The sequence below is a fragment of the Dendropsophus ebraccatus genome, chromosome 8 (genome assembly GCF_027789765.1).
Source record: "Dendropsophus ebraccatus isolate aDenEbr1 chromosome 8, aDenEbr1.pat, whole genome shotgun sequence".
In the NCBI taxonomy this organism is placed as follows: Eukaryota; Metazoa; Chordata; class Amphibia; order Anura; family Hylidae; genus Dendropsophus; species Dendropsophus ebraccatus.
This window is the reverse complement of record NC_091461.1, coordinates 39970439-39986144: the sequence shown is the minus strand read 5'-3', so window position 1 is coordinate 39986144 and position 15706 is coordinate 39970439. Positions and strand designations below refer to the sequence as shown.

General features: G+C 45.2%; 1 protein-coding gene across 1 annotated transcript; it reads left to right on the top strand.

The window, feature by feature from the left end:
• Nucleotides 1-3627: 3627 nt before the first annotated feature.
• Nucleotides 3628-9102, top strand: LOC138799276 (protein kinase C delta type-like). Its single transcript, XM_069980215.1, has 6 exons — nucleotides 3628-4085; nucleotides 6397-6650; nucleotides 6875-6937; nucleotides 7086-7640; nucleotides 7984-8028; nucleotides 8484-9102. The coding sequence occupies exons 1-6, from the start codon at nucleotides 3702-3704 to the stop codon at nucleotides 8494-8496; spliced, it is 1314 nt and encodes a 437-aa protein (XP_069836316.1). The 5' UTR covers nucleotides 3628-3701; the 3' UTR covers nucleotides 8497-9102.
• The last annotated feature ends 6604 nt before the right edge of the window (nucleotides 9103-15706 follow it).

Genomic DNA, 15706 nt, shown 5'->3' with positions numbered 1-15706 from the left:
TTTGTTTTGACGTTGGAGCCCTTTCTGAGAACTTTACAAGAATGCACAGATGTTCGTGGGGTGAAGGTGGGTGACACCATCCACAAAGTTGCTGCGTACGTGGATGATTTGTTAGTTTTTGTAACCGACCCACTCAGCCATTCAGACTGCTGTATAGAAAAGTTTCTGTCACTGTCCTCCTGCACAGCTGTGATTCTCATTTCCTGATTGGTCCATGCTAAACACACCCCCTTCCTCATTGCGACAGCAGCCCTGCTTCTCTCTTCTAGCCTGTTGTACTACGCTCCTGCATGATGGGGATCTGCCGCTCCTTCCTGTATCTACAAACTGTTGCTGTTTTTTCATTCTTATGGAGTTACTATACATTATACACCACATGCTGATTGCTATACTGTACTGTAACTTATAATATCACATATTCAGCTGTTTGTCATTGTTTGTTTTATTTGTTTTACATGTTATTCAGAATTTATTTTAAAAATCATTATTTTTGGGGTGTGGAACCAATTGTCTGCGTTTTAATGATTCCTTATGGGAATATTTGCTTTGGTTTATGAGTGGATTTGGATTACAAGCACGGTCCTGGAATGAATTATGCTCATAATCCAAGGCACCACTGTATTATGATAAGTGTATAGATAAGTAAGGAGGCATTGCCCTCTGAATTGTCATGAGGCATAGAAGTGTTTTCAGAAGTGTCTGATGCTTCTCAGCCTTGTCCAGGGTGTAGCTAGGATTCATGGGGCCCAATAGCCCCCTACCCCCCCCCCCCCCCACACACACACGCACACACCTGCCCCAAGTCCCCCGATGTTCCTTCATTCTCTTAGCTCCCCAGTGCACAAGTGATGCTACTGTCTATTGTTGTTACCAACTCACACACACACACTGATGCACATATGAACGCACATACTGATACAGATATACACACACACATATATGCCCCCAGTTATATATAGAGCCCTTGTGTGCTCCCCCAGTTGTATATAGACCCCTGTGTCAATCATTCAAAAGCAGAACATCTTTTGGAGCAAACCTGTCAGTCACTTGAGACACTGCTGACATACACAAACACATATATACACCACTGTTACAGACACTACTGATATACCCACATAGAAACATACACACACTGTGATATATACAGCCACAGATGCATACACACACACACACACACACACACACAGTCATATACAAATATAGCCACAGATACATACACACACTGACATAGACACAGCACTTACAGCCCTCAGGCCTCCCCCCTCCTCCTCTAGTCAGGCTGATCTCCACACAGTCATGTGATAAGATCCTTCATCACTCCTCTGTGTGCAGTAAGTTGGCAGGTCCTGCTCCTCTGCTCATCACATCACAGAAGAAACAACCTGTGCCTGTGTTTTGACCTTTCCTATAGTCTTCCCACCACCCCATGCCCACCAACATTGGCCAAACCGTACCAATGGGTAACACAGGCCCCAGACCTTGTTACCTGGGATGAGCGGAATGGTCAGAATTTTCTGATGGAGTTCATCGACTTTTAGTAACTTTACTCCACCCGGATCAGTTCCTAGCTCTGTGGCTCTTTTACTTTTACTTTTACTGTCCTGCACTGTAGAACTCCTAGTCCACGGCATAGGTTGAGATGATCTGTTGGCTAATTCTCTCTGGAAGGGCTTAGCAGTGCATCACACAGCGTGTTTGATGCTTTAAGAAAGAGGTTTGCAAGAGCTGACTGATCTGAGTCCTACTCATGCGGGGTACCAACTAAAACTTCACTTGTAGAGGGGACCTGGCAGAGGGCCAGGGCCCAGGGCCCAGGTAGAACCACGGTGGTTAACAACTACTGGTTAACAGAATCTGGTATACACACAAACAATAACCCTTTGGAACACTTCAGCCATGCAGCTTCCATACTTCAGTTAAACAATACAGCGGCATCTAGTGGTCATCTCTAATAATACTGTAGCTGCAATGAGACCACAAAACGTTCAGACATTTACAAAGGGTGTGAATAGTAGCAACACCCGTAGTGGGACACCTCATATATGTAGCCATCTAAGCCTCCTTTTACAAGATAAGCCCCATGTAGCAAGGTATGGTCCCTGTAGCCAGATACAATGGCCCTGGTAGATAGATTTGGCCCCACTATAGCTAGATACTATGACCTCTGTAGCCAGGAATGACCTTTGTAAGCATGCTCGCTATAGTCACCTGTAACCAGGTATGGATCCTGTAAGCAGTGCTGCCTAATATCATCTTAACAGGCAGCAGGAGATACTGACCAGTGCATGACTGTGGTTGGCGTTCACTCCATACAGATTGTTGGTGGAGGAAGGTGGACTTAGAGCATTGAGGGGTGTATGCGGGGTAAAGGCAGATGGTGCTGCTGGGGGAAGTGTGTGGCCGGCCTCAGGAGCAGCACTGATTCGGGGGAACACTACAATTCGTAATATTTTTCTTTTAAAGGCACAGTGCGTACGGACTCGGTCTGTGGCGTGTACCACAGGCCAATAACCACTGATGGTCCAGTCTAGCCTTCGCATAACCACTAGTACTAAATCACTTGAGCAAATAAACAGGAGGCACAGGGGATCCCATTATAAGCATACAGTATCATGCTCACAACTTACTGTATACAAGGAATAGGTTTCAAATTCTCAAGTTGCACTTTAAGAAGTATCATCCATGATGGGTGTATTTCACTAAAACAAAGCTCCATTGTTTTTGATGGCAGCATGTAAGTTTGGCCCTACATCCATTAACTATCTGTGGAACAGACAGCGAAAAGAATAGTGGACAACCATGTGTGCTGCGTCTCCGTCCATTCTGGCCAGATCCCTACCAGTCACCTATGGATAGGAGGTAGCTGTGGATGTTAGAGTTACCCCTCTAACCCTCCCATGTGCCATATAGTTATCCTTTGATAATGTCAGAGAACACTTTTCATACTCTGATGACTTCTCTGGGAAACATTAGTGACATTAGGTCCCAAAACTCCCCCCTCTATAACCTGGCTCTATGAAAATAGAGACAACGATACTACGTCCAGATGAATAACTTTACATTAGTTATTAGAGACCTAGAAATGGGGATTCTTTAACAAAGTCAATTGTAAACCTGTGTACATGTTATACAGAACCTGTCACCCCTCAGAACTGAGACTGGACACCCACAAATTTCTATGATAAAAAAAAATTATGGGGCTCGGCTTGAATAACATCCCAAGCCGTATCCCCAGCAACAACCCAGAACATGACCGGGTATGGATCACTCCTTACATTGCTACATGAGGCCTTTCTAACATGTTACACCTTGACATAAACCATCATTGCAGAAGAATCTCTGCTTAATCCTCCCCTGTACACCCAGGCCTGCACTGACACTCATTAAATATAGCAGAGCATTGCCCCTTACCAGTCTATATTATTCCTGTCATTGGCATCAAGTACAATGTCTGGTTTATTCCTGCCCCGGGGCATATGGATTTCTCCATAGCTGCACTTGCCGTGGCCTTCCAGTAGAGATTATAACCACCACTATAATACACATACAAGTCCCATCACCTAATAATACAGCACTACAAGAACCAGCCATGAATGGCTCCATTCCTCTGCACACTACACTATGGCTCATGCTGCCCACAGCACAGTGTACATGGATGCCCAGGAGCTGGACCACTGGCAGCAGGGGTCACCTGATGACCTATGACATCATCATCACGTTGCCTGGATACGGCCAACTGTCACTCTGGACTCTCAGTTGTACCGATCGGACGGATGTCTACAGGATACCTGAAGATGGCGACTACTGGAGAAGACAGTGCGAAGAAGAGAGAAGATAAGCGGAAGAGAGACGAGGAGCGTGAGGAGGAGGAGAAGAAGAAATGGAGGAGAGATATGAAGAGGAAGATGAAAGAGGAGAGCGAGGAAGAGAGGAAGAGGAGGAGAGTTGAAGATGCCAGACAATTGGAGGATAAGGAGCCAATACCGGGCAGCAGCCAGGACCCGGGATCATCCAGCCTCTACCCAAAATTCAACATCAATCGCCTCATCGTCCATCAGATGTTGGGTAGGGGCGGCTTTGGAGAGGTAAGTGTATTCACTTTTTATTTCATGTCAAGGGGACAATTAAATATAAATGTTATTTAATCTATATATAGGGAGCAGCTAGTGTTTCCTGTTATTAGATATCAGGTTTGTTAGAATGGTGGGAACAACAGGTAGTACACAAAATACTCAGCCCCCATGTTTACCCCTATATATCCCATCCAGTAATATTTCCATGTGTGATATATCTGTAGTAAGTCTGCACATTGGGTCTGGTCTGCCAGAGAGGGGTCATAGACTGTACTGGGGAGAAGATCTCAGGGATGGGGAGTTATAAGAAATACATTGTTATGTACCTGTCTGGTCCATATAGGCTGGAATAAGGATAAATATATATATGTAATGTATATGTATATGTAATATTTACCCACAGGGGGAGATTTATGAAATACTGTGTAAAGTGAAACTGGCTCAGTGGCCCCTAGCAACCAATCAGATTCCACCTTTTATTTTCCAAAGACTCTGTGAAGAATGAAAGGTGGAATCTGATTGGTTGCTAGGGGCAACTGAGCCAGTTTCACTTTACACCATGTTTGATAAATCTCCCCCACAGTCTTTACATATTGCAGGTGATTTATATATGACAAATGTGTGATGTTTACTATGTGTAGGTTTTGTTACTATAACAACTGCTTTAATTGAATATAAAAGTTCCTAAGCAAAATTTTTTATTCTATTTATACTACCTTGTCCAAGGTGCATGGAGGTCTCAGAGGCTCTGTCCATTTTTCAAAATGTTTCCCAGTTCCCATGCTGGGCACAGTTCTTTTCATGTGCATTGGCCCACTCTATGCACTGGAGGTGAGCCCGGCACCCCCAATGTAATGATATCCCCTCCCCTTAGTGTTGCGCCTTTATTAGAATCATGTCTTTCCGTGTCACCAAGTGAAGGGAATATCATTACACTGGGGTTTATGGGTTCGCCTCCGGAGCATAGAGTGGGCCGTGAACATGAAGAAACCCTCGCAAAGTGCAGGAACCGGTGGCGTTTTGAAAAATAGACTGTGCCACCGGGCTCTCTGTGTTGACAAGGTAGTAACAAAAATGGTACATTCGCTTTAATAATGTAATTTGTGGTATTTTGGCAAATAACTCCTATATGACTTATGTTATAGCTGTTATGCATCTCTACCTGTATATTATGTTACTATTACTATACTGCCCAGCTGAGTTGTTGATGTATTGGATTCTCTTCTTTCTTAACAGATTTTTTGTTAATTATTTAACTTATTTGTGTTGATGTAAAATTTCTAATTTGGATTTCTCATCAATAACTTTTTTTTTCTTTGTAATGAGTAGATATGAGCGCAACTCGAGCATGATCCGGTCCATCCAAACCCGAGCGTCCAGCGTTTGATTACCAGTGGATGAAGAAGTTGGATGCTGCCCTAGATAGTCTGGGAAACGCAAATACAGACTATGGCCGTATCCAGGACCTGCATTGAGAGGGGGGGGGGGGGCAAGCTGGGCAGCTGCAAGTGTCCCCATCCCCACAGGGCCCCCTGGAGTGTATATGCAACCTCCCAGCTCAGCACTGCAAAGTATTTCAACCCATCTGTGCTCAGCACCGAGCTGGGATTCTTATTACACCACCAGCAGGGGACGCTGTGAGGGGGATAGGGGGAGGGGAACTTCTCTGGGAGCCAAGAGCAGGAGATGGAAGATGCTGCAGCTTACAGTACCCATCTCTTCCTCATGATACCCTGACACTCCTTGTGTGTCTGGCTCCATCCAGCCTTGCCCCGTCTCTTCCTGCTGCAGTGGAGTCACTAAGCAGAAGGACAGGGGGGAAGGGTGGATGGCATAGGGAAGAGAGGGAACTGAGCTGTGCCCCCTCCTCTTCATCACCTATGGCTGCCTGCTTACCTGTGCCCTGGGGATTGTGAGTACATCTGGGCAGACTACAGCACTATAGCGAGCCTAGAAGGTATGTATATTAGCATGCTTATAGTGTGTGTGTGTGTGTGTGTGTGTGTGTGTGTGTGCATGCATTAAATGAGTGTGCATGCATAAAGTAAGTGTGCATATAATGTGTATGTGGGAATATGGGTAGTGATGAGCAACCTTCAGAAGTGTCTGGCTCCAGCCGAACCTGAACACTCAGCATTCAACTCCCTGCGTCTGGAGAAGTTGGATGCTGCCCTAGCGAGTCCTGGAAAACATGGACACAGCCTATGGCTTATGCCTGTAACCATGTTTTCCAGGTAGCCTTAAGTCTGAATCCAACTGCAGTCACCGCTTTCCCCATTAAAATTTTTAGTTCAGTAATCATTTCCCATTTGTCTTCTTTCAGGTGGTCCTCGCTTCACTCCGTGGTCAAAACACCTACGTGGCCATTAAGGGAATGGACAAAAAGAAGACCAAAGCAGCAAGTCTACAGCGAGAGAGACGGGTACTCCTGCTGGCCCGAGGCTGTCCATTCCTCTGTCATCTGTATGCCGCACAGCAGTCTCAGGACCATGCCTATTTCATCATGGAGTACCTGTCCGGCAGCAGCCTGGAGGAGTTAATCAGAATGTGCGGCTGCCTGAACACCGATAATGTAAGGTGAGTAAATGACCGATCAGGAGACAGATGGGAACAGACATAAAAGACAGTGGACTGTAGTGGGGGGGATAAAAGGTGGCATGACAGGTCAGATGAAAAACAATGCAGAGAATGGAGGGAATACAGGCTGCCATAAACAGCGCCTCCTCTCTGCTGGTGGGGACTAATAATAATGATAATAGATAAGTATTTATTGTCACTGATACTACACTGTTCTCTCCCAGATTCTACGCAGCAGAGATCGCATGTGGCCTCCAGTTCCTCCATGGAAAGAACATCGTCCACCGGTAAGCAGAACTTTCCTTTGTCTCTCTGTTACCTTATAATGTTGGAAATTATGCACCCAACTTTCCCAGAGTCCTGAATTATCCCTGGTTGTGTTTGCTGTATTCTTATGTATATTATTTATCATTTATCTGTCTTATTCTATTGCAGAGACATCAAGCCGGAAAACATCATGCTGGACAGAGAAGGACACATCCGCATCGTCGACCTGGGACTCGCCCAAGATGGGGTCACCTCCTCCAACAAGACCAACGGAGTGACGGGAACGTTTGTCTACATGGCCCCAGAGGTGCTTCGGAGGATGGATTACGACACAGCCGTGGACTGGTGGAGCCTGGGGATCGTTGTATGCCGGATGTCAGCAGGATGCTCCCCATTTTACTACGGCACCAAGAAGAAGAAGGCATACAAGTCCATCACCACCGAAGAGCCTAACATCCCAGCCTGGCTCCCTGCTGACCTGCAACATCTGATACAAGACCTGCTGTGTAAGGATCCGGACAAGCGCCTCGGTAAGTACAATAACATCCGAGACCATGCATTCTTTTACAGCACGAATTGGGAGGAACTGGAGAGGAGGAGAGCACAACCGCCATTTACACCATTCAAGGCACCTCTGAAGGATGAAGACCTGCATTGGCCGGAGTACAAGACCCCCCTTCACCCCGAAGCCGGATTCTCTTACACATCACCAAGCTGGGACCGGTAAGAACCTTCTCCTTTATGTTTGATGTCTATCAGTCTTACCTGTATGTCCATCATCACTGTTCCTCTGGATCTGGTTTTAGGCTGTACATGATGTCATATAGTCATCCAGCTTCCTGTCACCTACAGTGGTAAAATAATGGCGACATTAGTCATTAATATTTCACCACTTATCTGAGATATGTACCAATGTTAATATTCAATAATCCAGCTAGTGCAGACCAGTATTAGCACTTACATGCAACGCTCATAATATCCCTGGTGACGTCTGGTCCATAGTCTTCCTTCTCCTGCACTCCATTCTTATTGCTCTAACAATCACTATGTCTCTGCTTCTACCTAGGATGATGAAGAAGACCACTACAGTGAAGGAGTCCACGACCATCTGGTGAGTTACGCTCAGGTTCCTATCCAAAGATTACTATACACCTATACATACTATACACCAATATATACACTATACTATACACCAATATATCATACTATGCACCAATATATCATACTATGTACCAATATATACAGTACATACTATAGTATAGTATACACCTATATACACCATACTTTACACCTATACATACATATCTCTAGGCCTCTACATACAATCTTTGGGTCATCCTCCCCTGAGATATATCTGTTTTTGGTAAATCTGGTTCACAACCCATTTGGCCTCCATTATGGCTGAAACATTCATATACACTCATATTATAGACATTGTTTTCCCATTTGTAAAATTTTTAATAACACTTTTATATAACACGTAGAATAAAAGCCGTCATGTTACACTAGATCACTTGTCTGTAGCCACAATAGGTAAAGCTGACCGTTCCCTCTTATGTCTCTCAGGATCAGCCCGTGACCACTGCCCAGAGCCCTGTGCCCCCTGACCCATGCCTCTGCTGCTCTACAAGACCTCGGCTTGCCCACAACATCCTCTCTACCATCATCTGTATGCTGAGAATTTCCATCAAGCTGCTGCCCTGGACAACATCTTGGCATCCGGACATAACCACCATCTGGCATCAGACGTCACCGCCTCCCGAAGACCCTTGGAGCCCCAGGAGCGGCCTGTGCTGGATCTGCCTGACATCTAGTAACATCTCAGCACAGGCCAGGTAAGTAACACACACCACACATACATTAGGATCACACACATGTAGGTAGATAGCGGTAGGATGTACACACACATACATACATACAGACAGACAGGTTTAGATATCGGCTGTGATCCTGGGACTTGTTCTGATCGCCACATTTGGGGTCGGGAAGGAATTTTTCCCTTTTGAGGACTTATTCCTCAGGAGGGTTTTTGCCTTCCTCAGGATCAACTTCAGCCATAAATAGGGTTAGTGTGATTATCCCCCAAATAATAATATTATATAGATAGGCTTAGGTCACACATTGATAGGTTATTAACATTACATGGATTCCACTTTAATTTTCTATAACTATAAATAAAATTATTTCCCCCCATTTACATCATTGTCTGAGTGTCTTTATGTCTATTGGTTGATCACGTAACGTAATAAATAAATGCCATTCCCTAATATACCTCTACTATCTGGATCTCTTCCTGTATGAGCGGGAAGGAATTAGAAAATGGATCTGGCAGGTGTCATAGAAGCTTTATAGCAAAGGATCAGAGGATCAGCTGCTGCTCAGTTCTCCCCTGCAAGTAGCCGGGGACACTAGAGATGGGTGGGGGGAGATGGCTGTATGGTAGAAGAGTAGCTAGGACATAGCAGTAGTGTAGTATACTGGTGACTGACATAGTTGGGTTGGGTTCACACTGTTTATTGCTGTCTGTTTAACAGAACAGTTTTTAAAAGTTTACTTTTAAAGCACAGAAAAACCTGATCTGCCACAGTATTGTGTATATTTAAAAAAAAATCAGTCCTGATCCATTTTTTAAAATAATATAAGGCAATGGAAAACGGATCCTGGCAGATGGATCAGCCTCATTTGTTTTTACCATCCCAACAAAGACCCAAAAGTGCTAAATGCATGCACCAGTCTCCTAGGGAGCTGCAGGTTTTTGGTGCTTAGAGCAACAACAAAAAAAATGGACTTTTTGCAAAATCAAGAAATCACATGATTTGTAAAGAAAACTAATGCAAAGAAATAAAGAAATAAAAACACCTATAGTAATTTACACTAAAATGAGAAAATGCCAGAAATAAAATGCCATAAAGCAGGAAAACTGCTGGCAGTTTTAAGGCTTTTTTGTGGTGTTTTTTCAGCCTCCAGAAAAATCCATGTAAATTGACTCTCGTCCTCCCATTTTGTCCTAGAGTGTCCCTGTCATGTGAAAAAGCTTTTGAAACGTTAAAAGTTTTGATTGGTAGGGATCTGGGTGTTTTTAAGGACCTTAGAGGATTTTTGAGCAAGTCTATGGAGCCTGTATCCTGCAGTGAGAGAGATAGCGGTCTTACACCCGAACCTGGATCAATCAAATCTTCTGATACGTCTCTGTAACATATAAAAAGTATTTTCAGATGACAGGGACATTTAAAATCTGTGTAAATTATGCAGGAGCGACCTATGTCTACTGATGCTACCACTTCCCAAATAATTCTAATTGTCACCCACACATTCCTCTAACTATAGATCTCAGGACTCAGAGTTCTTCCTTTCTTCCTGGGTAAGCGTCAGTGGTCAGGTCACTGGAATTTCCATGGGCAGCTGGAGTCCCCAGACAAAGCTTGGGGCTTCAGAGATTATAAACTCTCTGAAATCTACTGCTCTATCCAGGGGCGTAGCTAAAGGCTGATGGGCCCTGGTGCAAAATGTTAGCTTGGGGCCCCCCCATCTCGCCCGATCAGGCAAAGTCATATCTAACGTTATATCCAATTACTCTAATGTGCCAGCATGTAATGTGCCTCCACCTCATGTACTGCACTACTGCCCCCTATAATTAATGGACTGTACTGTGTCATTGTCTAATCATTGTATTCCAATCTTTGACTCTCCAGCTGAAAAACTAAAACTCTCATCATAAACTGCCAGTTGGAAACGATGGGGGTTGTAGTGCTGCAACCTGAAGAGCCACATGCTGCAAAACTACAACTCCCATAATAAACTGTCAGCAGGGCACGATGAAGTTTGAACTTCTGCAACCTGGAGAAGTCACCTGATATCACCTGCAGTCCTATGTAACACCACAGATAACAGTGATATCCCTCTGAGTACAGATAATGTAGTAGTCACCTGCAGTCCTATGTAACACCACATAACACAGTGGTATCTCTGAGTACAGATAATGTAGTAGCTGTCACCTCGGGGCGCCCCTACTAAATGATGTTCTACAAAATAAGAAAAGTGTCATACAGGGACTCACAGGTGACGTCTTCTTTGATCTGAGGCGTCACTTTCCCTTTTCCTCTCCATCTGGCCCAGTCCTCCATGATGATTTCTTCCAGATATGTTTCATCTTTTCAGAACCTGCGAGACAAACAATTTAGGCTCCGCACATTTCTAGCAACTTCGTTTCCTTTCTCCCTCCTGTAGGCTCCCATAGTAACTGCGCTGTGTGGGATGCCCCCTGTATGTAGGATCCCCTGCTGTGCACCCATGAGCTAATAATGCCCCCAGAGGTGCCCCCATGAGCTAATAATGCCCCCAGAGATGCCCCCCATGAGCTAATAATGCCCCCAGAGGTGCCCCCATGAACTAATAATGCCCCCAGAGGTGCCCCCATGAGCTAATAATGCCCCCAGAGGTGCCCCCATGAGCTAATAATGCCCCCAGAGGAGCCCCCATGAACTAATAATGCCCCCAGAGGTGCCCCCATGAGCGAATAATGCCCCCAGAGGTGCTTCCATGAACTAATAATGCCCCCAGAGGTGCCCCTATATACTAATAATGCCCCCAGGGGTGCCCCCATTAACTAATAATGCCCCCAGAGGTGCCCCCATGAACTAATAATGCCCCAAGAGGTGCCCCCATGAACTAATAATGCCCCCAGAGGTGCCCCCATATACTAATAATGCCCCCAGAGGTGCCCCCATTAACTCATAATGCCCCCAGAGGTGCCCTCTATGAACTAATAATGCCCCCAGAGGTGCCCCCCATGAACTAATAATGCCCCAGAGGTGCCCCCATGAACTAATAATGCCCCCAGAGGTGCCCCCATGAAGTATTAATGCCCCCAGAGGTGCCCCCATGAAGTAATAATATGTTAGGAAATGCAGGAGGAGGAAGCTGACAGGTCCTGCTCCTGTATTCTGATCGCTTTAAAGTTCCGCCCGCTCACTGTGCGGGCAGAACATCAAAGCGATCTGTGCATCCCGAAAAGCTGCGCGGCCGCAGCTTCTCGGGATGCTCAGAGACAAGTGGCAAGGGGGGCCGTGCGGGCCCCCCCCCTAGCGTAGGGGCCCAGTCGCCATGGCGACCGCTGCGACCCCTATAGCTACGCCACTGGCTCTATCCGAGGACTTGGAGAGAAGAGGAGCACTGTCTGAGGTCAATGTGTCACAAATGGGAAACTCAAAACACAAAGCTTGGAAATCACAAAATGCTCAACCAGACCAGAACAGAATTCACTCCAGGTTTGAGAATGATGTCAGGACGATAATGCAATTTCCATCAGAAAAGCCTTATCAACCCAATGATATGACAGGCAAACAGTTCAGATCTTTAAGATCACTAAAAAAATTTCTTTCAAGTCAACTGGTGCCAGAAATTTATAATTTAATAAAAAATCTCAAGTCTTTCAGTACTTATCAGTGGCATGGTCTGCAAAGCGGGGTCTACAGCACTGTACTCTGACCCAGGAAGTCTCCCTCATCTTCTAAATCATAGCAGATCAATTTGGACTGGAGATTGCATCAGGGGACAGGACTGTGGAGGTAATCTCACAGTTGTAAACCCTCTCTACCCTGGACAGAGAGTGCTGCTATACTGTGCCCACATATGCCCTGCTCATTCCTCCCTGCAGTCTCTGTCAGCCCTTTTGTTTTCTATCCTCTCTATTCCTGCTATAATGTGCCTGCACTCACACTCAGCTATACACACTGCTGCTATAATGCGCACTTACACTTAGCCATTCAGACTGCTGTATAGAAAAGTTTTTGTCACTGTCCTTCTGCACAGCTCTGTGATTCTCATTTCCTGATTGGTCCATGCTTAACACATCCCCTTCCCCATTGTGGTCATGTGACCACACAGACCTCTGACAGCAGCCCTGCTTCCCTTTTCTAGTCTGGTGTAATAATCTCCTGCATTATGGGGATCTGCAGCTCCATTCTGTATCTACAAACTGCTGCTGTGCTATCAGGTTTATGCAGTTACTATACATTATACACCACATGCTGATTGCTATACTGTACAGTAACTTATAATATCACATATTCTGCTGTTTCTAAATGTTTGTTTCATTTGTTTTACCTGTTATTCAGAATTTAAAAATAATCATTATTTTTGTGTGTGGAACAAATTGTCTGCATTTCAATAATTCCTTGGGAAAATTTGCTCTGATGTAAAAGTGGATTTGGATTACAAGCACAGGCATGGAACGAATTATGCTCATAATTCAAGGCACTACTGTTTTATAATAAGTATATAGATAAGTAAGGAGACATTGCCCTCCGAATTGTCACTAAGCATAGCAGTGTTTTCAGAAGTGTCTGATGCTTCTCAGTCTTGTCCAGAGGTGTAGCTAAGATTCATGGGGCCCCATAGCAAAAAAAAATAAAATGTATGGGGCCCATGGATCATGTACTCCTCCATACACACTCACCTGGCCCAAGTCCCCCGGCTATTCTTCATTCTCCTAGATACCCAGTGCACAAGTGATGCCATTGTCTATGGTAGTTACCAACTCCCGAACACACACACTGATGCACATATGAACGCACATACTGACGCAGATATATACACACACATACATGCCCCCAGTAATATATAAACCCTCTGTCTGCTGCCCCCAGTTATATATAGACCCCTTGTGTGCTCCCCCAGTTGTATATAGACCCCTGTGTCAATCAATCAGAAGAAGAACATCTTTGGAAGCAAATATGTCAATCACTTGAGAAACTGCTGACATACACAAACAAACATATATACACCACTGTTAAACACACTACTGATATACACACATAGAAACATACACACACTGATATATACAGCTACAGATACATACATACATACACACAGTCATATACAAATATAGCCACAGATATATACACACACTGACAAATACATATATAGCCACAGATACATATATACACACACTGACATAAACAAATATAGCCACAGATATATACACACACTGACAAATACATATATAGCCACAGATACATATATACACACACTGGCATAAACAAATATAGCCACAGACACGTACACACACACACACACACACACACACACACACACACACACACACATACATAGACACAGCTCTCAGGCTTCCCCCTCCTCCTCTAGTCGCATCTCCACACAGTAGTATTGTGATACATGTGATAAGGTCCTTCATCACTCCTCTGTGTGCAGTAAGTTGGCAGGTCCTGCTCCTCTGAACATCACAGTGGCGGGTCCCTCTCCCTCTCGGGGCCCTTGGGGGGAGGGGATGCTGTCAGTGGCGTACCATGGAGGCAGAAAAGCTCTCTCCAGGCCCCCATACTGCACAGGCTCCATAGCAGCCGCCTATTCTGCCTTCATAGTAGCTACCCCACTGGCCTTGTCTGAATCCTGTGCTGTACAGTTAAAAATTTCAAAAGAATAAAGTAAACCGATGTGAAGTAAGAAAGTGCCAAGAGTACATTGATACAGACTACGCTGTTGCATATATATTGCCCTTAATTGAAATGCATACGCCATGAAGCCAGATACAATACCCTAAGAAGCATTATATGTCCCCTGTACCCAAAAATAATACCTATAGCCAGATATACCCAATGTAGGCAACTATGCCCCATGTTACTAGTTATGCCTCCTTGTAGCCAGGTATGACGTCTTTACATTAGTATTTCCTCCTGTTGCCAGATGTGACCCATGTATCTGCCCCATGTACTGTAGTCAGATACTTTGTTCTTATAGCCCCACATACCTCCCCCATAGCCAGGTATGGCCATTTAAGTAGCCATGCCCCCCCCCCTATATCTAGATATGCCACCTGTAGCCCATTATATCCTCTGTACCCTAATATGTCCCAGTAGCCATGTACAATGCCACAGTAGCTAGATATGCCCCCAGGAGCTGGTTAAGTCCCCCCTGTATTCAGGTATTACTTATGTACCCAGGTATGTCTTCTGTAGAACCATACAATGACCAAACAATCTAGATAAGGCTTATGTAGCCATCTTAGCCTCGTATTACAAGATAAGCCCCATGTAGCAAGGTATGGTCCCTGTAGTCAGGACTGCGCTCTGTGGCCAGGTATGCCCTATGTAGCCAGATACAATGGCCCCGGTAGATAGATATGGCCCCACTATAGCTAGATACAATGCCCTCTGTAGCCAGCAATGACCTTTGTAACCAGTCATGCTCACTATAGCTACCTGTAACCAGGTATGGATCCTGTAAGCAGCGCTGCCTAATATCAGGAGATACTGACCAGTGCATGACTGTGGTTGGCGTTCACTCCATATAGATTGTTGGTGGAGGACGGTGGAGCAATGAGCGGTGTATGAGGGGAAAAGGCAGATGGTGCTGCTGGGGGAAGGTGTGTGGCCGGCCTCAGGAGCAGCACTGATTCGGGGGAACACTACGATTTGTAATATTTTTCTTTTAAAGGCACAGTGCGTACGGCCTGTGGCGCGTACCAAAAAAAAGCAGGGGGCACAGGGGATCCCATTGTAAGCATATCATTCTTACAACTTAGGGTCTTATTCCACGGGCCGACCAGGGTCCGATCAACAATGTAAACGATCGCCGATCTGCTAGATCGGCGCTTGTTTACTAGACCTATTCCACGGCCCGATAATCATTTAGCGAGGGCTGCAGGGACATCATTACAGATGTCCTTGCAGCCTTTGTTTCATACTTTACCTCACCAGGCTGCAGGTCTTCTGCAATCCTTCTTCCGGTCCCGCATACAGCAGCAGCTTCGGTGCGGCCTGTCTGAACTG

Coding starts and splice junctions, on each gene's coding strand:
- LOC138799276 (XM_069980215.1), top strand. CDS start 3,702: ATGACATCATCATCACGTTGCCTGGATACGGCCAACTGTCACTCTGGA. Junction 6,651..6,874: donor CTGAACACCGATAATGTAAG/GTGAGTAAATGA, acceptor GTTCTCTCCCAG/ATTCTACGCAGCAGAGATCG. Junction 6,938..7,085: donor GGAAAGAACATCGTCCACCG/GTAAGCAGAACT, acceptor ATTCTATTGCAG/AGACATCAAGCCGGAAAACA.